Source organism: Microplitis mediator, chromosome 1, assembly GCF_029852145.1.
Source record: "Microplitis mediator isolate UGA2020A chromosome 1, iyMicMedi2.1, whole genome shotgun sequence".
Taxonomy (NCBI): domain Eukaryota; kingdom Metazoa; phylum Arthropoda; class Insecta; order Hymenoptera; family Braconidae; genus Microplitis; species Microplitis mediator.
Window position 1 is genome coordinate 5725006 of NC_079969.1, and position 23274 is coordinate 5748279.

Below are 23274 nucleotides of genomic sequence, written 5' to 3' on the forward strand. Positions count from 1 at the left end.
TACTATTTTAATATTATGTATATATATTATTTTTTATCTCTGATTCTTTGAAAATTTGGTGTATGGTAAAAAGTAATTTTCTCTATGTTTGAGTTCAAAAACTTAGATTTCAAAAGATATTCAAGTATTTTGAAATTTTAGGAAATATTAAAAAAGTCTCGTGTTTCTTTTTTTTTTATTTTTTATCTTCCTACGGAGAATATTACTAAATTACACAAAGTTTTAAAACTGTGTATAAAATCAATGATCTTCTAAATAGTCACTTTAAAATATGAATTTTTAAATTTCGCTCAAAATTATCAAAAATTCAGATAATTTTTAAATTCTTGTGTGTTCTCTTGAAATCCATGACTAAAGGTTATATTTCTAAGAGATCATATAATTTCTATCTAGTATTATTTGCCGTAGCACAAAAAAAAAAAAATTGTTTTGTTGTGTTCAAAATTTCGAAAATTTATGAACCACTTTTTGAACTTGAGTTTTTGAACTCAAACTTGGTGATAATTTTTTTTAACATATCCTAACTTTTCAAAGGGTGAGTTCGGAAAAAACAAACCCCAAATTTTTGAATCACTCTAATGTATATAAGCTTCCATAGTAATCAAATCTTATATTTCATGATAGAATTGATCAAATTCAATTAATTTTTTTTTCAACGTATGAAAAATTTTGTCAAGAATTTGCGTTTCAAAATGGCGCAGATTTCAAAAAAAGTTTAACTTTATATTCGTCAGCTGTCTAAGTAAATAATATACTTGCGTCACCTATCCAATGAACTTAGCAAGACACTGCAGGCAAAACCGCTCATTTATAAAAATAATATCCGTCAAGGTATTTGATCATGGGTTTATAAACTATCAAATTATAGCAGGAATATCTGGTTTCCATGTACAACAACTCATTCATCACTCAGATAATGGATTCAAAATTAAATTTTTCTATTTCTAAACTAATCTGATAGGCTTGCATTGAATTTCTTTTACTTTATTCAAAATTATTATTATTATTATTATTTTATAATGAAGTGTACGTATTTGCATTCGCTATAGAGTTTAAGGGACAAATACTAAAAGAAGATAAAGGTATTCACATTTCCATGAATAATATTTCTGAATAATATTAAAACTACGTATTTCCTCATTTTACATTACTACATTATTTATTTTTTTTTCCAATCTTTATTTTTCATCAGAATTTTCTATATTCCTTCGTATTTATTCTTTAGAGTCGTTATGTTATACAAATAACCTGAAAATTGAGTTAATATCATTAGGAAAAGTCGAAATGAGAAAATTATAAGGTAAAGTTGTGTATAAGCAAGAATAATTCAAAAGAAATAAAAAATGAGAGTAGTATTGAAGTGAAATTGTTTGAGTAAAATTATGACGAACTTAAATTAAAATTTTTTGAAATTTATAAATTTATGCAAACACCTGGCAAAAAATCGGTCTGTCAGTTGACCCTGCGGGCCAGCCCCAAAACTTCCCGCTGTTTTCGAGCTCGTTGAGCTCGAAAACATTATTGTGAATACATTTTCGAGCTCTTCGAGCTCGCAAATACTTTTGGATGCCATTGTTTTGTAAAAAAACATTTTTTAGCATTTCCTTCTCCCACGATATCTCGCGAACGAATTAACCGATTTTGATGGTTGAGGTGGCAATCGACGCGTTTTATCAAGTTCTGAAGCTGATCAAATTTTGAAATTGATTTATTTAGCCGTTTTTGAGAAATTTCAAAAAAACCAAGGAAAAAATTTTTTTTGAATTCTTTCGTCAACGGTTTCTCTTGAACGAATGAACCGATTTTGATGGTTGAGGTGGCATTCGACGCGGCTTATAGAGTTTTGGAGCTGATTAGATTTTGGAATCAATCCATCGAGCAAATTAAAAGTTATCCAAATAAAACATTTTCGAAAAAATTTTATTTTTGAAATATCTCTGAACGCACCCTACCGATTAAGTTCAAATTTTTACGGCTCCAAGACATTAACAAGCCGCGTCGAATGACACCCCAACGATCAAAATCGGTTTATCCGTTCAAGAGTTATGAATATTTACATACATACATACGTACGTACGTACACACATACATACACTCGGACATCATCGTGAAATTAGTCAGGATAGCTTCCTGGGACCTCGAAACGTCGACATCTGATGGAAATTCGATTTTCGTAAATCGGACTGAAACCAATAACTTCCCGAATTTTTGAAAATTTACAATTTTCTTAGCGGGAAGTTAAAAAAACTTTTTTGCAACTCATGGTAAGAAAGCATGTCTCTGATTCGTTAAAAATGACACTACATATAATAAATATCACGAATAATGTTCACATTGTTCGTGAAAAATATGAAAAACCTACACTTTTTACATGCATATTTATTTATTTATTTATTTACTTCCCAAAAATTACATATATAGTAGTACATAAAACTATATATTATCTCTATAGAGACAAATAATAGTCTGTACATAGGGTAGGGAAAAGGAGATAGGCTAAATGCCTATTGATATAACAAATTTTTTATTACTAGTTGAGTCATTCTCTCATGAGCCTAAAAGTATAAATTACAATTTAATTTTTGATTTAATTTACATTCGATTTTGAGTATTTTAAGCCTTATTTGATTTTTTATTCGGTAACTAAGATTGTATTATTGTAATTGCTAACCATTTTTTTATTTCAAACTTGTTCGTTTCATTGATTTTCGACAATTCTTTATAGTGAGTTATAGATGTACTATTTATTGGTCATTAAACGATCCACCAAAAAACCCAATCAACAGCCGTCTCGAGTTAGGACAACGGAAAGTCCCAGACTATAAAAAATCATCTTACTATATTCAATTATAATGTACAATTCACTATGTGAACTCTGACTCGAAACTCTAGTTACTTTTTGCTGAGTATAAATATTTTGAAAACAATAAAAATAATTTTTAATTATCATAAAAATCAATTAAATCATGTTTAATTGTTACTATTATTATTTAACAATCTTTTGCATTAGAAATAATACAGGAATTAATTTAACATTAATAAGATTGAATATTGTTTTAGGTTAATTAAAAGATTAAATTTAATGTAGTGTCCTTTTTTACCAATAAAAGTCATTCTTTCTTACCATTCGATGCGAAAACTATTGTAACGGATTGAGTAGGATGGGCTTTCAACACTCGTGTGTTGGCAACACTCGCCTAAGGGCTTGTGAACCAATCACACTCGTTGTCAAAAGCACCTTCCGCTCAATGCGTTAATATACTATTTACCCTTCATATTGATTTTCTAAAGTGTATAATTATCGAAGAGTATCAAAAATTAAGTCTATAAAGAAATTTTGTTCAGAAACGTATTAAATTTAAATATCATGTTATTGAACAATATTTTTTTTGGTTGTACACCTGAAAACCACCCCCCACCGATTGCTCTAGAAAGGCGTTATAATTTGGGTTATAACAACCAAAACTCATTACAGTACTCCAAAGATGGCGACGAAGCCACGTTGACAGTGATAATTGAAATTTGTGCACATAGATGGCGTTAGTCGAGTCAGTTAGTTTATCATCGATCAATAACTCAATTAAAATTAAATTTGCCTAGTAATTAATTTTATTTAAAACCGTACGATGGACGGTGGCGTGAAGGTCCAACCCATTTATAATTTTATGGTAACTTCAGTGTTAGGTATGAGGCAGGGTGTGATGGAGGTACCTCACTGACGATTCCACCATCACATCCGGGATGAAACCTAATATTGTTCGGTCTCTACTGAAATTTAATTTCGGTAAAGATGGTTCGGTGGTAAATTGACGATTGTAGACTTGTAAAAACACGCGCATTATATTAATTAACCAACAAATTAATTAAAATGTGTTTAATCAGTGTACATGTGTTTACAACATTTGGTCAGCTTATCAGCTCAGTCGCCAAAAATCACTGTCAATAACTTTGTGCACTTATAAAAATACGCTTTCTTGAGTAATTATAGGTGGATCGAAAGGGGGGGGGGGTTCGGAACTGTAGTCTTTTTTTTCATAAATTTGACTTATTTGTAGTGTGCGCTTACGTATACTACTATAGAAATAATAGTAGTTTATCTATCGAGTGCGATCGTGTTTAAGACGCGAGGTGTAAAGATTAGTACCAACACACGAGCGTCTTAGACTCGATTGTATTAGATAAATACATTAGTTTTTGTGACAGATATTTGAAATTTACTACATTTAGTGCCTATAAATGGCAGGTTATAAATCCGCGTTTATTTATTTGGTAAGATTGTTTTGAGTATTTGTTGAAAATTAGAGAGAAGTCGGTAAGTGGACGAATTAAAATGATGATAAATGTTGTCACAAGATGGCTCGTTAAGTTACTTCGATATTGTTTGGTCGTTTGTTATCGCACATGTAACCAAAAAATATTTTTTGATTAGATGATGACGTCACTATTAGAACGATTAGGTATCTTTTTTACCAGCTGTATCTTATCTAATACTTTTAGCTGCCGGCTATAGGCGCTAAATGTCGTAGATTTCAAATGTCTGTCACAAAAATGTGTATTGTGTATACATATGGTCCGCGAAAAGTTCCGGTCCGCTTATTTGGTGGCGCTGTTATTATGCATGTATACGTCTCACACTGATGGTTTAATAGTATTAGTACTTTTGTGCACGCAGCCGATACAATAAAAATTTAAATTTTACGGACTGCCCCGGCGATTCAAAATCCCGGATATGTCCGGGAAAACCCAGACGGGTGGCAACCCTAGACTATTACTTTTCAAAAATGTTTTTTTTTCGCGTATAAATGTTATATTTACTTCAATAAATTTATATTTGATATTATAACAAGCAAACTGTAGTAAAACGGTACAACTAATTACGGTATCGAATTTCAAACAATTTACCTTAATAACATCATGCTGAGCATTGTTTATTATCAACCAACCATTAAACGTCAAGTACAAACTAATTTAGCTGCAATGCTTCCACGGCCTCTAATTCTATGTTCCTGCTCCTTCAATTCTACCGTAATTTTTTAATGCAAGTTGCCTGAAGCGTATGTTCAAAACATAATCTCTTACGTCAATAATATTTAGTTAGTATCACGGTTGGTAAATACTAAACAAGGAAGTGGGAAAAAATCAAATTGAGTAATTATTGATGTATGAAGTTTAATGCTTGTGCAAATAACATTGGAACCATTGTCAAAATTTATCAATTACTGCTTTGGTAATTATTGAAACTAGATTAATTGTGTCGGAATTACATAAACGCTGGGATTATTGTATTAAGAAACCTATCGATATTATGAATGTGCGAATAGTGGTCCAATCGAATCGGATATTGCTACTCGATTGGAACTTTAAATGGAAAAATTTTAATTTTTGAATTATACCATATGAAAGAAATGAGTTCCAAAAATGTCTTAAAAAAGTTAGTATCAGTGAATTTCCAAATTAAAGACAAGTTTGAACTTTAGGTTAATCATTTTTTTGACTTTAAAAAAATTTAAGAGTAGAAACATCTTTAAATTTCAAACCTCATTTTTTGAAAAGTTTTCTCAAACCCACAAAACTTTGAAATTGAATTATTTTTGTTTCAAAATTTAGAAAACCGTTTCTAAAAAGTAATCAGTTTAAAATGATTTTTTTTACGCTTAAATATTTTCAAAGTTCCAAAAATGATCAACTGAAAATTCAGAGTTGTCTCAAATTTTGAAATTCAGTTATGAACTTTTTTGAAATATTTTTAGACTGAATTATTTTTGTACGGGATCTGTTAATTTTCGAACTATTCACCAGTTTTCGAATTATTTGATTTAAACTAAAATATATGCATACATATTTTATGACTACCTGCATATTTACTACACCAGGGAAATGAATTGATAGAATTATTGAAAAATTTAACCGTACAAAGTAAAACACGGAAAGTAATGAATAATGTTTTTATTTTTTCACGGAGCGTGACCCTCTACTTTGTGAGATGTCGTTTTTCTTTCAGCATTTTATATCTACTCACTGTGAAAATCCATAGAAATTCAACGAAGAGGAAAATTCAATTGACTATAACAAGAGTAAATAAGTCGATTTAATACAATATTTAGTTATGTTAAGTGTTCAAACAGCAATTTAAGATATTCGGGTTATCATCAAAGCTTCAATTCCGACAAAAGTAATAAGTTTTTGTAAAATACATTTATTCAAAAAATTAACGGAACGAGAAAATTTTATAAATTTTTTAGTGATTTTTGGAAGGCTGTATTTTCGTGACAAGTGATCGTATTGAAAAAATAAATTTACTGTTTACGAAAAAATGTATATTCTGTTTAATGTATCTATTTAGTGTGTTACATATATTTGATGCTGATAATGTTAAATTTTACTGAATTATAAGAAAAACTAATTCCAATAAATTGTCATTAATTTATACACAGATTGTAAAACTAACTATCATCACCAAACTTGTATCAATAATCGATGAATTCACTCTTGAAATTCGGGAGCTATTGCAGAATGTGAGAGAACTTTAAATTTGCTCAGTATTACAACATAAACACACACATGCACACATATTTATAAAGTGGCACTGTATAGGTTTATAGGTTCAAAATGCCAAACTTTGTATCGAAAAACTACAAAGCCATAAATTATCAGTTCACAACTACGATCTTATTATTAGCAACGATTTCTTAAGAAAAGTTATAAACTAAACTTTTTACTATACTTCACATCTATTGTTAATGTTATATTAAATTAGACATCCCTATGCAATTTCTCTTAAATGATTTACAACATTGCCATCAAACTTTATTTCCATTGTGAATAAACGAATTAATTCAAATTTGAAACTTCATCTTTATTGCACACCTCAAGCGCGAAGCTCCTTCGGGTCCTCTATGCTCGTCTCAAACGATTAGTGATTTCTGACCGTTTCGCTCACGTTGAATCGTATATATCTGATAGTATTTTAAGTCAAGTAATTATGCGTGTGCATTGTTTTTAGCGCAGAGATTTAATCAGTAGACATGCACGGAGAAAATAATATAGTAAAAATTACAATATTATAGTAAAATTTACTACCAGATATGGATAAATACATTCTGTATTTTAATTATTACAAAACATTTAGTAAAATTTACCGATTGGCAATTATTACATAAAACGATATTAAAAATTATTATGCGTAATGTATTTTTTGCTAACACGATCATATTTTTTTACTACCTGTATAGTAAATTCAAACTATGTATAGATAAAATTTAAAGTTGGTTGGGATATCATGTACAAATATGTATTACAAGTTCTGAAACCTTTGTTCAAAGGAGACGTCGGGCCGTCAGACATAGAAAAGGACTACTCGCGCGCGGGAGATCAGGGTTCAAATCTCGGTTGAATCAAGTGATTTTTAAAAAAACAAAAATCGACACCAACACCAATACAGATGACATAAATAACAATAGTAATCAAAATGATAGCAATAATAATAAAAAGTTAAAAGCTATTAAAAATTTAATTTTATTTATTTCCCTTCTAATATAGTAAAATTTACTAAACAGGGATAGAAAGATTTACCAAATATAACTATAAATTAATGTGCAATATAGTAGATTCTCCATAATCAGTATATAAGAAAATACTAAATGAGTTGTACAATTTACTTATCTGTTTATGAATTTTTCATATAAATCATAAGCGTTTCAAGATGACTATCTCAATTGAGTAATTATTCTCATATATTTTAGTAAAATTTACTGCATTTTTTTCTCCATGTATGTTACTGAATACCTTTTCTATTTTTCATTTCAACAAGAGCTTTTAAAGTGTATATTTTTTGATTTTTTTTGTTTGTTCATAAGCTTCATTAGAATTCATGGTTTTTTTTAAATTCATAATAAAATGACTGTAAGGAAACATCAATTTTGATAAAGCTTTCTAAAACTCGAAATATTTTAACCGTTATAGCATTACTTTTTTTATACCTGGTATCGGCGCTCAAGTTTTTTTTTACGTCACTCAAGTAACGTAAAATGAAGATCACGGTTAAGCTCATGAATTTTTTTTTATTATTATGTTCGTAAGAATATTTTATGAACTATATTTTTAGACGTATTATGTTTTTTTTTACCGACGAAAAAAAAACATAAATATAAACATTTTGTGTTGAAGTTTTTTTTCTCGTATCTAAAATGTTGATATAATAAACATCTTTTCGAGAGTTTATAAAGTTTGTGACAATTATTATCATGATCTAGTAAAAAATTTTAAAAAAGATTGAACTAAATATAAATTTAGCATCAACGGGCTGGTATGAAAATTGATATGATCCTAACAAAATTTTACACACCTGAGACTCATCAGCATAAACCGATTATCATTCAACAAATAACTCGATTCATTAAAATTTTTTTTCACTATCGTTTTATTAAACTATGCTTTGATTTTTAATCCCGAAGTTATTTTATTATAAAATTCATCTACAGTTCGGGTAAAACTTTTCAGAAAACTAAAGTTAATTAATGCAAAAATAATCGATGAAAAAAAGAAGACAACAAAAAATAACTTTGATGAAATTTTTTTAAAACTTCAAGAGTTGCTGATTGAACAGTAAAAAGTATAAAGAGGAATCAAAAACTATTGACATTTCTTTGTCACCTTAAAAGCTTTAGTAGTCTTAGAAAAGCTCTCGTACTCATACTTTATTCAATATATCTATATTGAGAACACTCCACACTTCTAACGTAACTCTACAAGCTATCACCTCAATTTGTTTTTTTCTCTCTTCTTCATTCCATCTTATTTTTTCCAACTGTATTTGTCACTTTCTCATTCGCTTTTTTTTATTATTTTTCACTTGCTGTCGTTTTCTCGATCTTTTGAACTGCAACGTGGACTTTTTCTTTAAAACTTTTCGCAACCACTTCATCCCTCATCGTTATACTTACCACCTCAGCAAAGTGCTCAGTTGAAGTTTCAATATGTGTCATTTAAGACAAAGAATTTTTTTTTCTTGTCATTTCTTCTTCATTGTAAAAGAATCATTTATCAAATGAGCTATTAAATTTGGAAATTCTTTTTTTCTTAATGAGTTTAATGAAATTTTTTATGATTAAAATTGAAGGCGACATAAAGACGCTGAGAAAATAATAAAAATGTTAAGGGTGTAAAAATAATTTTAATTGTTTTAGAATTATTTTCAATCTTTCGAATTTTACATATGAGAAACTCAGTAGTTTAAATTTGAACCGAATATTTAAATTTGGAAACTAACGAATAATTCGAAGTTCATTCAAATTAGTCAAAGACAAGTGATTCAAATTTGAATTCAATAATCTGCAAATTTACGGAGAATTTTAATAGGAATTCAAAAACTAATCAATTATTCGAAAGCTTACAAATAATTCGAAATTTGAAGATTAATTCGAATTTGAATGGAACAATTTGAATATCTACGAATAATTCGAAAACTTACATATAATTCGAAATTTGAAGATTAATTCGAATTTGAATATCTACGAATAATTCGAAAACTTACAAATCATTCGAAATTTGAAGATTAATTCGAATTTAAATGGAATAACTTAAATATTTACGAATAATTCGAAAACTTCCAAATAATTCGAAATTTGAAGATTAATTCAAATTTGAATATCTACGAATAATTCGAAAACTTACAAATAATTCGATTTTAAATGGAATAATTTCAGAAGCGACTAAAATTTGAAAACGGATGACTAATTCGAAAATTTGAATTACTTTATTCAAATTTTGAATCGAATAGTAATATTTGATTTGATTCGATTCGAACACTATTCATACGCTTTTCAAAATGTATAGATTCCAATAAGCTGCATTAGATTAGTCTATAGCTTGTTTAAATTTTTGAGAAAACAGATTCCACCAACTGTGGAAAATTACACCATTTTCACCTGATAACATTCAAGCTGGGAGATATAAGTTGGAGAAGTCTGAAGTAGAGTACGTCAGATGTCAGATCGCTTTGCTGATGAACGCGCCAGTACAATGAGATAAAACTGTTACCTTAATATGAAATTTTATGCTCATAATTTTGATCCGAGGTAACTTGGATATATTTCAAAAAGTTGAATTGACTGAGTACATGATTTAGAATCTTAATCACAATTAAAAATGTTTAGGACGTTTTTGCGTATTTGATACTCTTGAGAATAGGTATTAGAAGTACACTCAGTGAGTAGGGAAGTTTATCTATTTACATGAATAAAACTATATCTTCATGAAAAAGACATAATTTAATGATATTAGAACCTTTATTTATTTTGAAAAATCACACTAATTAATATTTTAGCATAAACATGTTAAAAAAAGTTCCATTTTTAAATTTGATTTGTCGTCTGTCAGACTGGGGTTACCGTTAAAAGGTTATTTTTTTATTAATTAATTAATTTATTAATTAAAGGTTTAATTAATTATAAAGGTATAAAGGTATATATAATACACTGTGTTTTATGTAATATTGTAGCTGATGATTATAGGCGCTCATTGGCATACATTTTGAGTATGTGTTACAACATAAATATTTCCTAAATTTTTAAAACCTATGAGCAACCATATAAATTAATTATTCTCTCATAAAAATCAAGTTTTAAGCATAGTATTGTTTACTAAGACAATAGTATTGTTTACTTTATCGATAAATTTTTCGTATTCAAAAAAGTACTTTTTTTAAGGAAACTAAAAATTTAATAAAAACTTAATTCTCATTTGACTTATGTGTGACGCGAAAAAGTCCTTAAATCAGTAAGAGCTCGTAATTAAAACAGAAGTGTCTGACATCTAGAGAATCAAATTAGGAACAAATCCTGTTTAAGGCAAAGAAACAACTTCACTCTGTGAAATGAGCGTGTAAACATGAAACGCTAATACTAGAATTCTATTTCTCTCTCTCTCTTTTTCTCGCTGGCTCTTTCTTTTCCTCTATAAACTTTTACCCCATTACATCATCTTATTTCCTCTTACTTACGTCAAATTACTTTTCAAATAAGACGTATTACTATTACTATCTAAGTTTGATTCCAATCGCAATTAAAGAAAAAAATCTGTGTCTTTAACATCACGGAATATTGATAATTCTCCTTGAATTTAAAAACAAATCACTTCAAATCATAAATGTCATGAAAAATAAAATGACTATATTAGGGTGGCCGTTAAAAATTAAAATTTCTCAGACGCTCCATAAAAAGCTTTTTTTAGTGAAAAATTACGTGGGGAATTTGGTTTTTTTCTTTTTAAGTAAAAAGAACACGTGCCACAGGACGATCAAAGTTCATTTTTCAATACAATCGCGTTTTTTAAATATCTCATGAAATATGCAGATTAAAGGAAAAAATCATAGAAATAATTTTGTAGGGAATTAAATTCTTGATAAAAAAGGTCATGTCTATTTTTTGTATAAAACGTGTATTTATGAAGATATTTTAAAATAACTTTTTTAGATCTTATCAATTGGACATTTTAAGGATTACAAATTTTAAAAATAACGTTTTAAATATAGACAACTTCGTAACTCGTAACATATCAATCATAAATGCTTGTATAGTTTTTATATACTTAGAAAAATGTTATTTTCAAACTTTGTAATCCTTAAAACGCTCAATTTATAAGATCTAAAAAAAGTTTTTTCAAAATATCTTCATAAATACACATTTTATAAAAAAAATGATCATGACCTTTTTTGTCAAAAATTTAATTTCCTACAAAATTGTTCTTACGATTTTTTCCTTTAATCTGCATATTTCATGAAATATTTGAAAAAAACCGCTATTGTATCGAAAAATGAACTTTGATCGTCCTGCGGCACGTGTTCTTTTTACTTAAAAAGAAAAAACCAAATTCTCCACGTACTTTTTCACTAAAAACAAGCTTTTTATGGGGCGTCTGAGAAAATTTAATTTTTAACGACCACCCTACTATATATGTTAATTTATTATATTTGAATAATTGTTTTTTTATTGTTCATAAATGAATCAGTTTTAAAATAATATTAATCTTAAACCTATTCGTCATTTGAAACACTATAATTTTTGCCGCCAGTAACTAAAGTAAATTTTAAATTGATTTTTTTTTTCAGTATTAAAATTGACCTAAAATTAATTCTAGAGAAAATTTTTAGAAGTCTTCAAAAAAATGTGAAAATTTTCTTATAATAATATATAACATAAGTTTTAGTTACGATTCAATGTAAATGAATCAGTAAAAAACTTTGTAGCAAAAGTAAAACATAAGCCAGTTTTTATAGTTTGAAATGCTACAATATGTTCACTCATCGTAAAAACTAATTTGTGCTCAAAGAGCTCAAGGTACATGTTACTGAACGACGGACAAGTCCGTTGCTTTTTCATATGAAAATTCATGAATAACTCAGAACGCTTCACTATTTGTTGTTTAAAAAAAAAAAAAATAAATACATAACTTTGATGTTTTTATTTTTAAGAAGGTCCCCAGCTGCACAAAAGTTAATTCAAGTAACATATCGTCGTCCTCAGTAGTAAACCTTTTGACTTAAATTTTTTTTTTTTAATTCTACAGAAGCATAAAATGTAAAATAAGTTTTTTTACCCTTAAAAAAAAAAATCAAACACGTAAAATATGGAAATATTCTTGTCTAGGACCGATGCCCGGATTTCTATCTTGCTCTGTACAATATATACACATATCTATATATTTTTGGAATTTGGAATACTTAAACAAGTACATGATCACGTTTATCAAAATTTTATGATCTCTTCTCGAGTCGAAATATTAGACGTAAGTTAAACGTTCTTAACGTTTTAAACGTAAATTGAACGTTCTTATCGTTTTAAACGTAAATTGAACGTTTTTAACGTTTTGAAAGTAAATTGAACGATTTTTTTGTATTTTGATTCGTAAAAAATTGATAATTTCATGAGTTATGATTTTTAGTTTAATGATAACATTAATTAATTTATTTCAATATTTGTAATCACAATTTTCATAACCTTGATATCATAATATATGAAAAGATATCAATATACAGTGTTAAAGATAGAAGTATGAAACTGAAAAAAATTTTTTTCAAAATACGAATTTTTTATTTAACAATCAGAAAGGCAGACGACAAAATTTTAGGGAATTGCCGTGATTATAATCCAGAAGTACAAAATCGATGAAAAAAATTTTTTAGTATGCTTATGTTTTCTTATTGTAAGTCTAAATAGGTTTTAATTACGTTTTTGATATATGATACTCCAACCTACGATTTGAATAAGTTGAAAGTTGTCAAATTGAGTTTTTAATGTCCAAAACGTTCAATTTACGTTCAAAACGTTCAATTTACATCTAATATTTCGACTTGGGTTACAATTATTGTAATAAAAATGGTCGTGAAAAACTATTTTTCGAAAATATCATACTTCTTGCTTATCATGAGCATAGCAATTGAACTTCTTTAAGTAAAATACAAAGTAATAGATATTTAATAAAAAAATATGAATAGACGAATCCGGCAAATTGAAACACTATGAATAGAATTTGTTTTTCCTGTAAATGATTAGTTACAGTTCTTAGACAACCATAGGCAAATCCTTCGACCTAGACAGTGAGCTCAATTTGAAATTTCCAGTCGAAAAATTTTTGTATAAATATGGCCCATTCTACCTAAAGTCAGCTTTTTCCAGTTTTCAATAAAATGAATCAGATAACAAACGAAAAAAATTTTCTGTAGAAATTTTGAATTCGCTGCACGATCCTGGCTGATGAATTTGCCCCATTTTATTCTAAAAACTGTAACTAAGCATTTTTCAACGGAACAAAATAAATTGTTTTTTTGTTGCTTAAAATAATGGTGTCTCATTTTGTCCCGGTTTTTCTATAATCATATTCGGATGAACAGATTCAGTTAGAGCCGATGCCATTTAATAAAAATTGAATTTACAGTTGTTTGAATAAGGCGGACTTGATCAGAATTCACGATGGCACCCATTCTCAAGCACCGACAATAGCTGTCCTGTGTAACGAAGCAACGGAAATAGAGGTGCTGAGTACTGGGCCAAACCTTTATATCGAGTTTGTCGCTAATTCTGAATGGCCTGGTCAAGGTTTCAAAGCTGCGTTCCAATTTCAACCGATTGACGATAATGTAAATTCAGGTTAGTATATCTTATACAAGATTTCTTATCTCACAAGTGTCTCATTTATTTAATTTCAAGCGCAATATCACTGTATACAAGATGTTTTATTCAATATTAAGAACCCATTCAACCGAAATGTCAAAAGCTCAAGGTTAAAGAAAAACTTTCATCACTAAACTATATATATATATTTTTTTTCTTTCTTGTACAAAATATCATAGCACAAAAAGTTAATGCAATAAAAAGTTTCTTCATTCCATGAAACTTTTTTATTAAAGCTTTCAAGCTTTTCAAACCCTTTATTTATCAGAATTACTGTTTAAAAATTTTGTTTGTAAATAATTAAATTAACTTAATTTTTAACAGTTTCATAAGATAGCAAATTTTCTGAAATCAATGCTCGTTAATTTTTAATTTGAAAATAAGTAGTCATCAAGTTTTAACGTTTAAAAATCACTGTCATCATGGCAGAGAATCTGGATAAAAATTTGATTAAAATCGTAAATTGAATTGAAATAAAAAGCTCTGAGCTTCAAACTGATAACTTGACTGTCGGTAAAATTGATACTGCAGTTATAAACGGAAAACTACTTTTTCCAAAGATGATAAAGTAGAAATCATGGTATTTGAAACTCTACATTACCGGTGGTAAGTAACGAACCGTAAGCGAAAAAGCTCAAAAGCTGCCATGTACTCTGAAGAAAGATGTGGAACCGAATGAAAGCTCACAAATAGACTTTACCTTTGGAGGTTAAAAATTTCATAGGCATCCTAAAAAGTTTATATACCAACTGCCATTAAATAGATACTTGCAAGCTTTGATTGATCAGCCAGATTTTTTGTAGCGATGATTAGAAATAAATTTATCAACTCTTGTATTTAAAGGAATCGTTGTGTGGGACGATTTTTTATAAGATTTTATCGAAATTTCTCTTTGTAAAAATTCAAAATTTCATAAATTTTTTTTGAAAAGCTTTTTTATACTCTGACTGCCAGATGGCATTTTTTTAATAAAGCGAAAACTATAAATAAAAAATATATTGCACAGATGTCAGTGACTATTATTGTTTATACACAGAACATATGTAAATAGAAGAACACTGTTGCCACATTTTATTTTTATTTATTCTATGATTCTACTGCGGAAGTATGTTAAATATTTTTATTGCGTGGAAAATTGGCTCATTCAAAAAAAGAAGCTACTCATAGCTACAAAATTAAATATATTGTCAATTTTCAAAAGTTTTTATGATCAAAAGGGTTGAAAAAAAATCAATTACATAAAGGCTCACAAAAATATGGAGTATTGAGATCTATATAAATAACAAAAACAAGCAGCCTTGAGTCACAAGAATAGTGGTCGCACTATTTAAAAATTACTATGTAACATCCTTTTTCCATAACTTACATCGCCTTGCAGCAGAGGCAGCGCTGTAATATTTACTTTGTTTCAAAATAAATAGAAAGATCAAATATAAGTATAAATATATATATATATATAGTTTTAAAATTTTTTATGATGTTAACATCGTAATTTTTAAAATAATTTTTTATAAAAGCCTTTGATGAAATTACGACATTAAATAGTAAACAATGTTACTTACACAGTTAAAAACGAATCGTCAAAGTGTAAAAAAGCGTGTGTTAAAATTCTGAGTGTTGAATATTCAACACTTTTGTGAGTTAATTTACCACACAGTATTTGTCTCGTTTGAACTGTCGCAATCGATTGATTTTTTAACACCCAAAAATGTTATTTATTTCGAAAATACTCTCTACACATGAATTAGTGAATATTCACTTATTTCACTAATTCATGTTTAGAGAGAAACACTTTTTATATGTTACTGTAAAATCAACGCTCTAATTATGTTAAAAATAATGCCGACATTACAAAAAAATTCTTGGAAAATTTTTACTTTTAACATGTACGTGCGTAACTTTTTTTAACACTCACAACATGTTAAAATAACATATAAATAAGTGTACTCTCTAAACATGAATTAGTGAAAATAGTAAAAATTAGTGAACATTCACTGATTCAGAGTGCAAATCGAATCACTAATTCCAAAAAGTGGTACGATTGGCACTCTGGATTAGTGAATACTCAGTTATTTCACTAATTCATGTTTAGAGAGTAACACTTTTTATATGTTACTGTAAAATCAACACACTAAATATGTTAACAATAATTTCGACTATTACAAAAAATTCTTGGAAAGTTTCAACTTTTAACATGTACGTGCGTAACTTTTTTTTAACACTCACAACATGTTAAATTAACATATAAATAAGTGTACTCTAAACATGAATTAGTGAAAATAGTAAAAATAAGTGAACATTCACTAATTTAAAGTGAAAATCGAACCACTAATTTCAAAAAGTGGTACGATTGTCACTTTGAATTAGTGAATATTTACTTATTTCACTAATTCATGTTTAGAGAGTAAAACATTCGTTTTACACATAGTGAGTGTTGATTTTGACGAATTCTTTTGTACTGTGCACATAGTTCATTTTAAAGTAAGACTTTAAAACTTACGGTAATCAAAGTATAGTCCAAGAAAACAATGTTAACATAGTAAATGAAGCTGAAAGTAGCGGTCGTAATAAGTAGCGGCCACGCAAAAAATTGTTGGCCGCTACCTTCAGCTTCATAGTAAATTTTATCGGAATTTTTTCACCGTATAGATTGTTAAAGAAAAAAAATTTTATCAAAGACTTTTATGTAAAACGAATTTCCAAGCAGCCTATTTCTATTCACCCGAGCGACATTAAAACTTATTTCATTATTGAATTAAAACTTTTCCAAAGGGTATAAGATGAGTAATAAATAATAATTGTTAATATGGATTGACAATTTCAAACTCTATTGAGTACAATAAATCGTAAATTAAGTACATAAGTAAGTGAGGTTTAGTTTATCAAGAGATAGATTAGTGTATGTATCTATCGGCCCTTATACAAATAGGTAACGTCCCTATTGTAATTAACGGCACTGTATATTCCACGGTATAATTACAATAATGTGTTGCAGAGCTAGACAAGACTGTCCCAGGGGCCGTTACGAGCAACCCTAGGTACTCGGTCATCGGACCTGCTGTCAGTGCTACTAGTAAGTATGAGAATCGCATTAATTAATTCAATGATCTGTAAACGTATTATACTAACACATAGATTCTATGTATCAAACGGCAATAGGTAAGAATACTTTTTTTTAGCGTTTCTTGTATCCAAACTCTCATTAGAACTCCCTGATTAAAAGAAACGATTAAAATCGATTCGAAACGATTCAAAAAAATCTTTTTGAAAACTTTTAAATCGACTTGATCGACATCGTTTTTCAAGAGGAAATAAAAATGAATCATTTTGAATCGACGTATAAAAAACGATTAAAAAAGATCGAAAACGATTTAATTTTTCAAATATTTTCAAATACTTTTGAATCGACAAATAATAGTTAAATTTCTGGCTCGCCACGGCGATTTAAAACAATTCGAAACAATTCAATTTTTTAGATTGTTTTAAATAGATTTAAATCGACAAATACTAGATTAATTACTGATTCGTAGGTAGATTCAAAACAATTCGAAACAATTTAATGCTTCGAATCTTTGTAAATACTTTTAAATCGACAAATAACAGGTGAATTTCTGATTCACACGGAGATTTAAAACAATTCGAAACGATTCAATTTTTTAATTTGTTTTAAATAGATTTGAATCGCCAATTGAAAATTATTATTTGTCAATTCAAAACGATTCTATTCAATCAGATTTTTCTAATCGGTTTAAATGCAATCTCACTGATAACGTAGATTTAAGAGTATTAGATTTCTCAATTTTGAATCGTTTCAAATACTTTTTAATCGCTTATTATAATTTTTATTATTCGAATCGTTTTGAATCGTTTCTTTTAATCAGGCAGCTTCAACGATCTTTTCAGATGCTTAACAAAACTTTTCTAATTTAGCCCGTAAATACGAGCAGTCGAAATTTTTTTATAAATTGAACCACGCAGCCAACAAAAGAGCTTGTTTTTGGTGTTTTAACAAAATTTTGTCATTGAAATAATATTGAGAATAAAAAAAAGAGCATTTTTGATCCAAAATAATCGGTTTCAGTTACATAGCAAACGGTTAATTAATGATTTGCATTTAAAGTATGTTATTTATTAGTAAATTAGTTTGTTATTAATGTTATTTGTATTTGATAGCAGTAATTCATTGAAATGTCGTGAGTGAAATACATTAAACTTCATCGTATTGTTGTTCATACTATTATTGATACTCTCAGGGAAATATATAATAGGGTGGGCCAAAAAAATAACTGCTTTTTTTTCTTGAATTACTATGAAAATATTGTCGATGAAAAAAAATTCTGCAAATGCTCGAGCTTTTAATATTAATAGTAAAAAATGTCTCATCACTATTTGCTATTTCCTGTTTAAATAACAGGGAAATAGAATATTACATACTTAGGCCCGTAAAATAAGAAAAGTCTCTGATCACATGTTGTTGTTGGCCGAGGCGAAGCCGATTTTGTTTCTTTGAATTGTTTTATAATATATTTGAAGGTTAGATGCGAATATGTGAATAAGCAAAATAAAAACATTAGAGAAGTTCAAAAGTGCACGGCTCAAATACTCATGTTATAATTTCAATGGACTCTCTAAACCTGAATCAGTGAATATCCCCTACTTGCTAGTGAATTTTGCTAATTTACTTTTAGAGAGAAGACGGTTGACTCCTGGAGGCAATCCAAAATTTAGTTCAAAATACGGTTATTTTTTTTTTATTGAAACATAGAAAGTAAATTCGATTAGAATTTATCTTGGATTTTATTAAATTTCGAGACAAATCGGTTCAACAGTTTGCGAGTTATGTGAAATAAATAAAAAAAATAATCGAATAATCGTAAAAGAAAATTTACAGACTGCTCAAAAAAAAAATATAACAGACAATAACTTTTTCGATCTCTGTAAAATGGAGGTGTGCACTTTTAGATCTTGAAATTGTTTCTAAATCTAAAATCGATTGATTTTATCAAAAAAAAAAACATGAAAGAATTAATCGATTATATCCAAAATTTTATCCTTGTTTATTCACTCTTTTTACTTAATAGAATCTTCTTGTGAAAATATCTCATTGAAATTTCAACAGCACTAGAGTTTACCTCATTAGCTTATACATCAAATTCAGTCGTGTACTGCTATCATTCATTGAATGGCTTTGATGTATATCAGCTTTACAAAATACCATGTCTATAGCAGTTAACCGTTAGGACTAACGCCGGAAGCAACCCCGAGGTTCTATTGACGGTACTAAACCTCTGTCAGATGAAAATCCCTCTAGGTCTGGTATAATCCCTTACTGTTCACTCAATCCGTTCAAGACTCATATATTCAGCTGATTTATATAAATATATAGTCATGCATGATATAGATCCTCGTATTTATTCTATAATAATAAATTCCGGATGAATTATTTACAATAGGTTTATTATGTGCTGCTAATGTCAATAATTATATTTATAATAGTTAGTGGAAAGGTAAGTTTTGATTAATATTTAATAAAATTATATTATCCTTAGAGAAATTTTTTTGAATTTATTATAAGAAAGTTTATGATTAATCACTGCGTTGATTAAATATTTGAAGATATTGAATTTGAATTATTTGTAAGTACAAAAAAATTTTTGGGTGAAATACCGTTTCGGAAAAAAGATATTGTAGTTCAAAATATATCAATATTAATATAATTCAGAAAATTTATAATCTATTTTATAGGAGCGCAATATTCGGATCGAATTATTATGGTCGATTTGAAATTCAGAAATTCGAATAATTTGGAACTTAAGATTATACGATTAATATTTCGAAAATAGAAACATTTTGAATTTTTCCAAAATTTGCAAATAGTTAAAAATTTCAAATTGTTGTAAAATGACGAATAGCTGAAAATTTGAACTGATTACGATTCAAATATTAGGTTCGGGTTTTGAATTTTGAACTTTTAATTCAGATGTAATTAATTCATAGAAAAATATATATATATATATATATATATATATATATATATATATATATATATATATATATATATATATATATATATATATATATATATATATATATATATATATATATATATATATATATATATAAATCTACAGGGTTCTAAATCCAGTATTCTATTTAGATCGACGTAGGCTTAATATTTAATTCATTTCGATCTGTATGTAGATCCAAGTTGATCAAAACTTAAAAAAAAGCAAATTATAAAACTGTAAAAATACAGAATTTTGATCTTAAAAGAAATCTGGAGAACTTACAACCAAAAAGTTTTTGATTTCGGATCTGAGGGGATTTGAATAGATCAGCGTAGATCTAATATTTAAAAAAATTATACCAACATTGATCAAATTTGATCTCGTTTAATCTGAATTATTTTTTCTCGAGTTATAAAAAATTTGTTCAACTTAACAGTTGAATATTATTTCAATACCAAACTGTTGGAAAATTTTTATACAATTTTGTGAATTATTTTAATATGAAAAAAGTAAGTAAATAATAATAGTTATTATTATTAGCAAAAAATAATAAATATATAGTTATTCGGGAAAAAAAACAATATGATTTATGTCAATCATATGAGACAAACGTCACCCTTGTCACTCCTCTACATCCTATCCCAGTAATATTCCCCTGTGGTATAACCAAGTATATAGTACATAACGTGTCATAGCCCTTGGTGTACCGCAACGTCGCGCACAATGAAGCTTGAGCTATAAACCTAGATCCACCTGAGACCACTATCATCTATAGATTATTTTGAATATACATTACGTCTCATATATGCTTATAAATACATAAGTACATCATCAAATCGTCAAAATTTCATTAATAATAAATTCTATAATCAACTCTTACATAACATCGCTAGATGGCCTCTTGAAAAATATCTTTTCGAATGCAGAACTACTATTTGAAACTCTCATGGAGAAGAAATTCGTTCCGAAAAGATTCATAACGGTAAACTTTTAACTTTGAGACCGTTTAGAACTTTGAGTTGATTATTTTGGAACTGAAAAAAATTCAAGAGTAAAAAAATGTTCAAATGAGTACTTTTAAAACCTTTTTTTAGAATTTTTCAAGTGAAATTAATTGAATAATTCGACTTGAACCTTTTTTAAACTCTTATCAGAACTATTTGAGACTGAAGTCAGGAGGTCTGATAGTTTTTTTACTCTCGAATTTTTAGAAGTTTCAAAAATGTTAAGTTCAAGGTTTAGAATTGTCTCAAATTTGGAAGTTCATTATTATGAACCTGTTTTTTAAACATTTTTGGAACGAACTTTTTTACTTGGGTTAGTTGCTAACTTTGTATAGTATGTCATAAGTAGAGCCAGGATATTCGCTTTAATTTAAAATCGACCAATAATAAATAATGGTGTCAAATTTTTGATATTACGGAAAAAATATTGGTCGTATAAAAAAATTTTTTAAGCAAAAGTTGTAATAAATTTAATTTTATAAAAAAAATGTCTCTTATAATTTTTTCTTAGGACTAAAAAGAAAGCCGTAATTTCAAAATTAAGATTTTCATAATTAACAAAAATTTGAATTATTCATTATGAATCTTAATTTTGGAATTACGGTAAAAATATTGGCCGTATAAAAAAAATTTTCAAGTAAAAGTTGTTCAGAATTTAATTTTATAAAAAAAATATTTCATATAATTTTTTTTTATGACTAAAAATAAAGCCGTAATTTCAAAATTAAGATTTTCATAATTAACAAAAATTTGAATTATTCATTATGAATCTTAATTTTGGAATTACGATGAAAATATTGGCCATATGAAAAAATCTAAAGAGACATTTTTTTTAGAAAATTAAATTTCCTACAACTTTTGTTTAAAAATTTTTCTGATAAGACCAACATTTTCGCCGTAATATCAAACATTTGAACCATTCATTTCGAAATCAAGTCGAAAATCTTGTCCTCAGTCATAAGTAATTTTGCAATAACGTATCAAATTACATTAATTTTCATTCTTGTTAAAAAATGGTCCCCGCAATCTAGTACTCAAACTCGAATTACTTAACTCGATTTTGCAAAATGTTATATCCCTAATAATTTATTTGCGTCAACAATTTTTTTGGTTTCATGGTTTGAAAAATTTTTAACTTCAATAGCCCCCTAATAAAACGATTGATAATTTACATATTAAATATATAATGTCGGAATATCTCATATAAATAAAATATAGTAGCTGGCAGATGTTTAAAAATATATAGAGCTGCTTAAAAAAAAAGATTTAAAATCATCCTCTATCTGATCGTTTAAGCAAAAGCTCTCAGCGGTTTTGTTGGTCGCGATAATTTTTTTTTTATTTTTTATGCAAAACAAAGAAAAGTTTTTTTCTTTATCTTTATTGGCTTTTGTAGTCTTTGCATTTGATTAGTGCATAAGAAGATCAGTACTCACACATATACGACATCGTCGCCACGTCAATTACGATCTCAATCCAACCGACAATCTCACTGGGATTTATAAAAGAACGGCTTGGCATTCCAGCAGAACCAGCAGTAGTCATACTAGTAGCAGCTTCTGCCAGGTTTTTACTGTGAAATGGGATAGAGAAATCGAGAGATAATACTAGAGTAAAGGAGATGTAGAGAGATCAAGAGTGTCGTGGTTAGGATTCAGTGACTCGTTTCATGGTCTCTCGACGCTGGAAATTGATGTGGGGGTGGAAAAAAATAAAAAAACTAAGAGTTAATAAAAAAAAAAAATGTACGAAGGAAGTTAGTCGAAGAAGGAAAGAAGAAGTAGGTGACAAGGCTGAAAAAGTTGACCTTTTCAGAAGCCTGAAATATCTAATAGAACATGAAGATGAAAAATTGACTTATAGTTTAAAATAAAAAAATTTAATCTCCGACTTCATTTTTTAAAATTAATCTAATAAACTTATAACATCTTGAGTATTTTCCGTGACGATTTATCCCAATATTAGATAAGTTCTGATTTATAAATCAAATATGATGAAAAATTTTTCTATTTAATTATTAGATTTATTTTTATTGCACAACTGGAAATGGTCACGTTACTTTTCCTGGGATTTAATCAAATTTAAATAAATATA

At 27.9% G+C, this 23274-nt stretch overlaps 1 protein-coding gene across 3 annotated transcripts in view; it reads left to right on the top strand.

Annotated features, from left to right (window-relative positions):
* Positions 1 to 23274, top strand: part of LOC130678125 (suppressor of lurcher protein 1) — a 473368-nt gene that overhangs the window by 260962 nt on the left and 189132 nt on the right. For all 3 annotated transcript variants that reach the window (XM_057485109.1, XM_057485108.1, XM_057485110.1), the window contains exons 7-8: positions 13933 to 14144; positions 17164 to 17241. In XM_057485109.1, coding sequence (XP_057341092.1) covers positions 13933 to 14144; positions 17164 to 17241 — 290 coding nt within the window. The remainder of the gene's footprint in view (positions 1 to 13932; positions 14145 to 17163; positions 17242 to 23274) is intronic.